We start from the raw sequence: 9,780 nt of genomic DNA, 5'->3' as shown, positions 1-9,780 counted from the left end.
ACTCTTGCGGGCAGAGGCGAGAGCTCTGCTCTCTGAGGCACACGTGATGAAGCTCCGACCCAGGATGGACGTAGGCTAGAAGCTCCCTGGTAAGCCACCTTGTGGGCTACAGCAGATTATTAGAGATGGGCTAGTCCAGGTGCGAGAGTTAGCAGAGAAAAGGGCTAGAGCTAAAGAGCCAAGCAGTGATTAAATGAATACAGTGTCCGTGTAATTATTTCGGGGCATAAGCTAGCCGAGGAGGCGGCCGGGGTGCAGGGGACACAGCCCCGCCGCCCTTATTACTACATGAGCTCACTTCCTCTTCCTCCCAGCATTCTGTTCTGTTTACTCCACCCACCTATGTTCTAACATATCAGGGCAAGCAGTTTCTTTATTTAATTAACCAATGACCTTCCTCCATCAACAGAGTATCTAACAAAAGTCCCCCCAGGGCCAGGAGATCCATCAAAACAATATAGGTTATTTCCATTCCCCCTGATTACCTCCCACAACTTGAAGGCATGGCCCTATTGCTGAAGACACTATGCACTTTGGTTACAGTCCAGACTTGGAAGCCTCCTCTCTTAATGGCTAGTTCTCAATGTATCCAAAGGTGCTATGCAAGCTGCCTAAGGAGAAAAGTTATTAAGAGTCTGACCCAGTTGTCAACCCAAGAACCACAATAACAACTGAACTGACAGGATTTCCCAATAATGCAAAAGTGGTAGTTAGGTCTGAGGACTACGAAACAGTTGTCTAATTAAACTTAAGACCCATTCAGGAGGAGGTAGCTAATTCCTGTTCCTGTAAACCCAGTCAAGAGCCTGTGCTTGCAGAAGTCATAACCCTAAGAAATAACCTATTACTATCATTTATAAGAATCAATCCAGCTTCAATATTTAGATTTCTACTCAAAGATAAATGTACCTCTCAGCCCTTATCAAAGAAGCATCTTTTATCAGCAGAGGGGGGTGCCTCAGAGATCCACACCTGACCAAAGAGCAGAGAGCAACTGACTGTTTTATGTCTACACCCAACTGGAATATCTACAACACAACCCCTACAACTAAAGTTTGGGGATCATTGTAGAAGAGGGGGCACAAAGACTGTAAGACTCAGAGGACCAGAACAACTGCAGGGAGAGCTAGTCTTTCTGACATGACCGGGGTGCTGCACCCATATACTCTAAATATGGTTGCATAGGACCTTCACAGTGGACATGGAAATGAGGATACAGGAAATTTTCACAAGGCTGTTGCACATCTAGATGAAGAGCCGCAGGCAGTCAACAGCTGCTACAGGAGAGAGAATTTGTTTTTCTCAGAGATGAGCCCCCTGATAACAAATTTCCCAATCCTAAGTGGTCACTTCTAACCATACACATGTACATGCAGGCAACACTAACTAGACTCATTATTTGTAGTTGGTTCTTTTTTGTTTTTACACTTTGATCTTTGGGGACTTGCCACAGAACCCTCAAATAAATACACAGAGACTTATTCTTACTCATGAATGCCTGGCTTATTTCTAACCAGCTTTTCTTAAATTATCCCATCTACCTTTTGCCTCTGAGCTTTTACCTTTCTCTAGTCTATATACCTTTCTTTAGTTCTTACTCCGTGGCTAGCTGTGTGGCTATGTGGCTGTCTGGCTGTTCCCTGGTGACCTCCTTTCCTTCTCCCTTTCTCGCTCCTTTTGTTTTCTCTTTCTCCTATTTATTCTCTCTACCTGGCAGTCCCACCTATTTCTCTCTCCTGCCTAGCTACTGGCTGTTCAGCTCTTTATTAGATCAATCAGGTGTTTTAGGCAAACAAAGTAACAGTTTCACAGAGTTAAACAAATGCAACATAAAAGAATGCAACACATCTTTGCATCATTAAACAAATGTTGTACAACATAAACAAATGTAGCAAACCTCAAAATAATATTCCACAACAACTTTTTGTTTTGCTTTGCTTTGGGTGTACACAACAGCAATAATTATCAAAAAGGTCATGAATTGTAGGGAGTATGGGAAAGGGACACAGGAGGAGCTGGAGGGGGCCTATAACACCAGTTCCAGGGGGATTCTAGCCTTCGTGGGTACATGCACACATATGTTCATGAGTGTTCACACACACAAACACACACATATACAAAGACATCCTAAAAATGTGAAAATCTTAAAGAATGAAGTGAGTAAGAGGTGAGTTGCCTGGAGACTAATACTAATGAAGATTAACTGTTCTTTGGTACAACAGGTGGATTGCTCTTGTTCTCATTTACTTACTTATCTTTAAGTGAAACTCTAAATAAAGCTGTACTTATTAGTGAGGTACCATGTAATGTTTGGTGCATGTATATGATATGTTTTGTTTAAGTCCAGGTAAACAGATTTATAAATTCTTTATGCATAATTGCTTTTAAGTTAATCAGAGGCCCTACTTCTCATTTTTTTTTGGCCATTTACTACAAGACTATGGGTGAGAGAAGTTCACTTGTTGGTACTGGAATGAGACAATGTATATACAGAAAATGGAGCACAGGCAGCTTTAAGTAACTGCAAGACAATTACCATGTAATGAGATTAGATCATACAATCCACATGCAGAAGGAAGTAGATGGCCAAAACAAAACGAACTCAATAGCATTTTTGTCTGGTTGTTCTCTTGCTTATATGCTTTCCAATTCTGTGTTTTTATGGATTTTGGTGTGTGTGTGTGTGTGTGTGTATGTGTGTGTGTGTGTGTGGTGTTGTTGTTGTTGTTGTTGTGCTTTTATTTTCTTTCTTTTTTGTTAATTCTGATTTGTTTGAAGTATTTCTGTTTGAAAGAAATGGGAGGGGAGGGATAAAAATGTCGGGAAATTCTGGGAGAAGTTGTAGAAAAAGAAACTGATCCAAACACATTTTCAGAAAAATTAGTTTTCAATAAAAAGACACTAGCTTCAGAAAATGAAATACAAAAAGGAATACAAATATCTTTTTAATAATTGTATATGGATGATATGCTGAAGTGGAAATGTTTTCATATATTAGATTAAATAAATTCAAATTAAATATTTAATAAAATATTAATTATAAATTAATTTCACTTGTGCTTTTTAGCTTTGTTTCCTTCTAAAACTTTAAATATCACCACTATTGTTATGTTTCTATTTGGCAGCCATAACACAGAGTTTCTTCCATGCTCTCTCAACCACATTTGTTGATTATCCCATTAAGCCCCACGTACTCCACTTTTTGAAATTTGTCTTCATGTCCAGTTACAAACAATCAGTAAGTATGGAAGAGAAATGAGAACAAAAGCTGTTCAATGCTAACTCCAGTCCTCTCCTTTCCTAGGAGTCAACTGAAATTTGAAGAAAGAGCAGTTATAAACTTGTCTAACCACATCATTCTATAACCATGCATGGCAAATTCGTCATTGAATTAGCTAACTGTACATTTATTCAAGAGATTCCTCATAAGAGACTCATTTTGCAAAAGTTTGAGATGACTCTTACAACACCCTCATTTCAATTATGACTAGAATGTCTTAGTCTCTTTCTAAAAAAACTCAGTTCTGTGAAAATAAGTGTCATGATCTTTTAAAATACGGTATTTTCCCCTCAAAAGTTTGTAACTCTTAACTGGAAAATTTGCAAGAAAGGATTTTTTTTCCCTTATATTGATTGGTTCTTTAAAGAATTTCAGGTGTAAAAATACTTTTGAAATCAAGTTCATCGTCAAGCTCGCGTCCGAATGTCTTCTCTTGGGCTGCATTTTCAAGTGTTTGTGATCCTGAGCTCACTCCTTTTCTCGGCTGGTGGCCATTGTTCACCTTTCTGCTGCTGCTCCCACTCCCCACGCCCCTCCTTCTCATCGTCGTTTTTCCTGTGGTGAACTGCGCTATGCTAATGTGCAGCTTTCAACCCCTATTTGACTTCTGCCTTCTGCGTGTGGCTCATCTAAACTAATCCCATTACATATTGAATCCTGCAGTAAAGCTGGCCGTGCTCCATCCGGAGAACTCACTGTCCTCACTCATCCTTCTGTGTACACTGTCTCATTCCAGTCCTGACAAGTGAGCTTCTCTCATCCATAGACTTTGGTCTTTTCCACGCTTGGTCAAGAGAAGGTCGACCAAACAGACAGCTGGTGGAAGGAGGATAATTAAGTGGGACCATGCGCACCACAGAACTGAGAGGGGTGTGCAGACATTCAAAAATGTGATGCCTCTTCTTAAAAGGCTGCAAAAACTCCAAGCTTTTACTTCTAGGTGGACTTCGGAAATTGAAAAAACAGGAAGAGGTGGCTTAGGTATAGTTGTAAACAGCCTATTTAACGAAGACTAAAGGAAATTCCAACACAAAGCCAATCTGCAAAGACTGAGACATACTTTTACACATATATTTTACTTGAAGCATCCATGAAATATGTAGAGAGTACAAAGTCCTTGTGTACACAAATAAGCACTAGGAAAACCAGGAAATTTAAACCACAGGCTTATCTCTTCAAAGGAAGTAGATGTTTGTCTGTGTTCCACATGGAATGCTGGGGAAGGATGTAGTTTATGACCTGCTAATCTTTTGCTATCTGTAGGGCCAGGCTTCACCGAGCACCGCAGACTATTATGTTTGTTTCTCCCAAATTTTCTCCCTGGACCTTGAGCATTGTTTCTCAGTCCACTATCTGTAGGGCCAGACCACACCTGTATCCCAAAGACTATTATCACGAAGACTCTTCTTCCCTTAGACCTTGAGAATTGCTTCTCAGTCCATAAAACCCATCCTATGGGAGATGTCACTTGTGCTTTACAATAGCCTAGATAACCTCTGTGCTATCCTAGGGGTCAGGCCACTCCTGACTCCCACAGGCTTTGCATTTCCCTCACTCATTCTCTCGAGACTCTTACCTTGAGCATTGTTCCTGACTTAACAGAACCCATCTTTATGGAAGAAGCCATATGCACTTTCAAAGTTTCATGAGTTTCAATGTAAACAAGTCTTAAACTTTGTTGTACACACTGGATTCAGTCAATTATCGTCAGGAAACACACTTAAATATGGCTAAAACAAAACTGCCTAGTGTCTGACTTTAGAAGTTCGAACCATTACCAGTAGTTACCTAAGTCACAATGAACCAGATTTCCGTCTTGTTTCTCATAGGTCATTTCCATGCTGGTTGTAAGCTTCTGTAGAAACCCCTACACCACAAGCTGAACACTATTTAAGGAACAGAGAATTGAATAGACCATGGCTGGCAAAGAATATAGTCTTTAAACTATAGGTTAGTGTGATGATTTGAATGTACCCAGTAGTTTCAGGCTTTTGAATACCCGGTCCCCAAGTTGGTGGTAGTGTTTGGAGAACCTTAGAAGAGGCGACCTTATTGGAGGAAGAATGGCACTGTGAGTGCGCTTTGAGAGTTAAATGCCGTGCACCATTTCCAGCTCACTTGTTCTACTTCCTTACTGTGGACCAAACTGTGGACTCTTGGTATTCTGCTCCTGCCACCATGCCTGTGCTTGCTGCCATGTTGCCCACCATGAGTGGCGCTCATACCTATGGCACCATAAGCCCAAATTAACCTTTCCTTCTAAGTTGCCTTCGACATGGTGTTTTTCACAGTAATAGAAAGGTAAAAAATACAGTTAGTAAGTCATTAAGGAGCAAGCAACTCAACAGGAAATAACAGATTCCATAGAAGGAGGAGAATCTGACTTGCAGAGGTGCCATCAACAGATAAATGGAAATCAAATAGCTATAAAGAAAATAAAAACAAATATTCATAGGAAATGGATGAACTGGAGTTGATTATGTTCCATGAAACAAGCCAACTTAGAAAGACAAATGTTGCTTATTTTCTCTTACATGCAAAATATATATTTGAACTTCTATATACCTATATTTGTGAAAGCTGGGCATAGTGGCACACTCCTTTTATCCCAGCTTTTAGGAGGCTGAGGTAGGTGGATCTCTGTGAGTGTGAGACCAGTCTGGTATGTATAGTGAGTTCTAGGACAACCACAGCTACATAATAATATCCTGTCTTAAGAAAACAAGAACAACAACATATATATGGGGGATAAAGTAGAATGAGAGAAGATGGTGAAGTCTAAAGAGATCAAACAGTAGCATGTAATAAGGTATAGATATGACATGAAAGCAAAAGGAGGGACTATTTTGTGGGTAAGTGACCAAACAAGAGTAAAAGATTGAGAACTGGGGAGGGTGGTTGAGGGTCAAATACAGTATAATGACATACTTGTGAAAATGTCACAATGAAACCAAACTCTTTGAGTCCTAATTTTTAATAAAATAATATATAAAGAATGCAAATATCTAGAATAAAAAGATATTAAAATAATAATAGAGTCTTCTAAGAAAGAAAAGTACAGAATAAGGCAGATTTACCACCACATTCTGCCAGATCTTTAAAGATGAACTATCAACTATTAAAAATGATGCTCAAACTATTCCATAAATTAGGAAAATGAGAAACACAACCATTCTCAACCTCATTAAGTGAAGCCAGTAATACCTTAGTAACAAAACTAGATGTGTTCTCTGTCTCTTCCCTCTCCCCCTCTCTCCCACACCCACTCTACCCTCCACACACTAAATTTACATAATGAACAAATAACACAAAAATTCTTAATAGAATAAAGGGATGATGCAACATATGCAAGATAATAAGAGTAATACAGAGCATAAACACACTCAGGGACAGAAATAACATAATCATATCAATAGATGAAAAGGCCTTTCACAAATTCAATGTGCCTTCATGATAGCCCCCGGAAAACTATGCATAGAAGGAATATGCCTCAGTATAATAGAGGCTATATACAACAAACCCATAGCCAATGTAATACTAAATGTGGGAAAATTTGAAAGCGTTTCTTTTAAAATGAGAAGAGTACCCATTTTCTTCACTCTTAGTTAACATTGTGCTTGAATTCTTAGACAGAACAATAAGGCAAGAACAAGAATAAAAGAGATACAAATAGGGAAAAAAAGCAAATTATCTCAGCTTGAAACCACATGAAACTATACTTAAAGACCTTAAAAACTCCACTAGAAAACTCATACATATGATATTTTCAGCAAAGTAACAGGACCTAAAGTCAACATATACAGACTGTAGTTTTTCTTTTCTTTTTTTTGTGTGTGTGTGTCTGAGAGAGAGAGAGAGAGAGAGAGAGAGAGAGAGAGAGAGAGAGAGAGAGAGAATTTTATGTGTGTATTCGTGTATGTGTGTGAAGGACAGTGATCAACCTCAGCTGCTGTTACTATCCACCTTGCTTTTTTCTTTTTGAGGCAGGATCCTCTCATTGCCCTTGAGCTCACTAGGCAGGCTGGAATAGTTGGCCAGTCAGCCCCCAAGGACCTGCCCGTCACTGTGTCCACAGTAGTGAATACAGATGTGCATCACTCTGCTCAGATTTCTTTGTGGATTATGGTGGCTGAACTTTTTCAGGCTTATGCAACAAGCACTTTACCAACAGAGATACCTCTCCAGTCCATCAGCAATGAAATTAACCTGGTAAGACCAAAATCAGAAAAAAGACTCCATTCACAAGAGCTTCAAAAATGTAAAGCACCGAGGAAAACACTAACCATATGAAAAGACAGCTACAGCCGGGTATATGGTGGTGCATGCCTTTAATCCCACACTTGGAATTAAAGATCAGTCAGGTACAGATCTCTGAGTTCAAGGCCAAACTCAAAAACTCCAAATAATGCAATCAACAAACGAGCCAGAAAATTTAACACATAGTTTTCAAAACAATAAATACAAAAAACGATCAATAAATATTTTTAAAGTGTCCAAATATTTTAACCTCCACAGAAATGTAAATTAAAACCACTTTGTGATTCCATCCGACTCCCGGCATAATGGTTATTACCAAGGAAGGAAATGCTTGCAAGGATTCGGGGGAAAAAACTGCATACATCACTGGTTGGATGTAAACCAGTGCAGCCACTGTGGAAACCAGTCCAGACATTCCTCAAAAGAGTAGAAATAGGAAAGGAGGCTATCACTAATATGGAATGTCTATCCTAGATTCCTCAGGTCCAGACATGAATAAAATTTGTGTTCTCTGTTAATCTCTTTCTTCTGGTTTTCAGGAAAGCAAAAGGAAGCAGAGCCTATGGGTTTTGGCAACAGTTTTGGTAGGCTTCAGCCAGGACAAGAGCCTCAGAAGTTCAAGTGACACAGGCTTTCTTGGTATCCAGGAAACAGCACTTTTGGGAAAGTGACTGAAGAAGCTATCATGCAGAGTCAACACCATGGATAAGATCCTGAGGAAATCCTGCCACCTGTCATGACAACGCTAGCTTCCTGTACTACATCTCAGGAGTGGTTTTGCTCCTTTGTCTGTCTCTCTGTTTGTTTGTGCCTCTGGAAGTGTGATTATTTTGCCAAAGTATACCAAGGTTTGACATTTTGGACATCTGTCTCTTTAGATTTGAGTTTAATCAGTCTTCTCTACTCTTGAGACAGTACAACCATTTGATCTCACCTGGGTCACTCAGCACCAGTTGGTGTGAGTAAACCACCTCCACTGTCTAAGGCATGAATAGCCATTCTCTTAGGTTTGGGGTAAAGATTCAGAGGGCCCAAATCCCCAGGAAACTGTGTTTCCATTTCCATTTGAGTCAATGTTTAGGAGTGTTCTATAATAATTTGTGTAAGCATGGGAAATACTAAGTCTAGATGTCTAGTTCTTTTATGAACCAAAGTAAACTCTGAACTAATCTATCCATTCTTGTGTGTCATTTCAGACATTAGTTTTGAGTCTTTGTTTTTGAAACGATCTTACTGCACACTAAAATTGCTGTTCATAGCACATCTCACGAACAATGAAAGGATGTTGCTTTCAGAGAAACTGGTGGAACTTGAAATCACCATATTAAATGAACTATGTCTGAATCAGAAAGAAGCACATTTCTCTCATATGTAAAGTATCTACATTTAACAGTATGTCTATCTATTTATGCTTATATATGATATGGAAATCAAAGGGAGTATGTATGGGAAGGGGGCCAAATGGGGAAACAAAGGTGGTAGTGGGAAAAAAAAGATACCCAAAGTTTTGTCTCATATGTAGAATTAGTTATATATGCATATAGATTATGTATGTATATTTGCATGCACAATGCATGAAAACAGACTACTTGGAGGAGATGAAAGGGACCAACAGGAGAGGGAGGAGACGGGGGAGTAAGGAAAGGCAATGGGAAACTGAATATGAACAAAGTACAAAAATGTGTGTCTGAAATTTCACACTGAAATGCATTACTGTGTATAGGAACTAAAAATCAATGATAAAAAGCCTCAAAAATACAACTAACACATGACTCAGCATTACCACTCTTGGGCATATAGGTAAAAGAATCTGTGTTGGCATAGCATGCAGATATTTGTGCATTCATGCTTACTGCAGCAGTTTTCATAAGAGCCGAAATATGGAATTAGCCTACATGCTTATGAACAGATGAGAAGATAAATGTGATAAATACACATACATACATACACAAAATGGAGTTTTGTCCAGTTGTAAAAATTAATGAAATCTTGTAATTTGTATAATTTGTAAGAAATCCATCAGAATTGGAAATCATTGTCATGTTAAGCAAAATAAACCAGACTCAGAAAATTAGCACGCTTTCCCTTCTTTTTCAACTCTAGAATTTAAAAAGAAAGATATCTACATTTAAGCAGAAGGGAAGCACATGAGGAGAGAAGAAGGGATCAGAAAGCAAGGAAAAGGGAATGATGGTAGGTGAAATAAATCTCTCTCTCTCTCTCTCTCTCTCTCTCTCTCTCTC

The 9,780-nt window shown here is 39.0% G+C and overlaps 2 protein-coding genes across 2 annotated transcripts in view; one reads left to right on the top strand and one right to left on the bottom strand.

Annotated features, from left to right (window-relative positions):
* Uprt (uracil phosphoribosyltransferase homolog) overlaps positions 1-9,473 on the top strand; it is a 154,642-nt gene extending 145,169 nt beyond the window's left edge. Inside the window, exon 7 of the mRNA XM_026777340.1 lies at positions 8,077-9,473. Coding sequence (XP_026633141.1) covers positions 8,077-8,162 — 86 coding nt within the window. The 3' untranslated portion in view covers positions 8,163-9,473. The remainder of the gene's footprint in view (positions 1-8,076) is intronic.
* Zdhhc15 (zinc finger DHHC-type containing 15) overlaps positions 1-9,780 on the bottom strand; it is a 100,776-nt gene that overhangs the window by 84,327 nt on the left and 6,669 nt on the right. The window lies entirely within an intron of this gene.

Source organism: Microtus ochrogaster, unplaced genomic scaffold (assembly GCF_000317375.1).
Source record: "Microtus ochrogaster isolate Prairie Vole_2 unplaced genomic scaffold, MicOch1.0 UNK57, whole genome shotgun sequence".
NCBI classification, from domain to species: domain Eukaryota; kingdom Metazoa; phylum Chordata; class Mammalia; order Rodentia; family Cricetidae; genus Microtus; species Microtus ochrogaster.
This window is presented reverse-complemented; position numbering and strand designations above follow the sequence as displayed.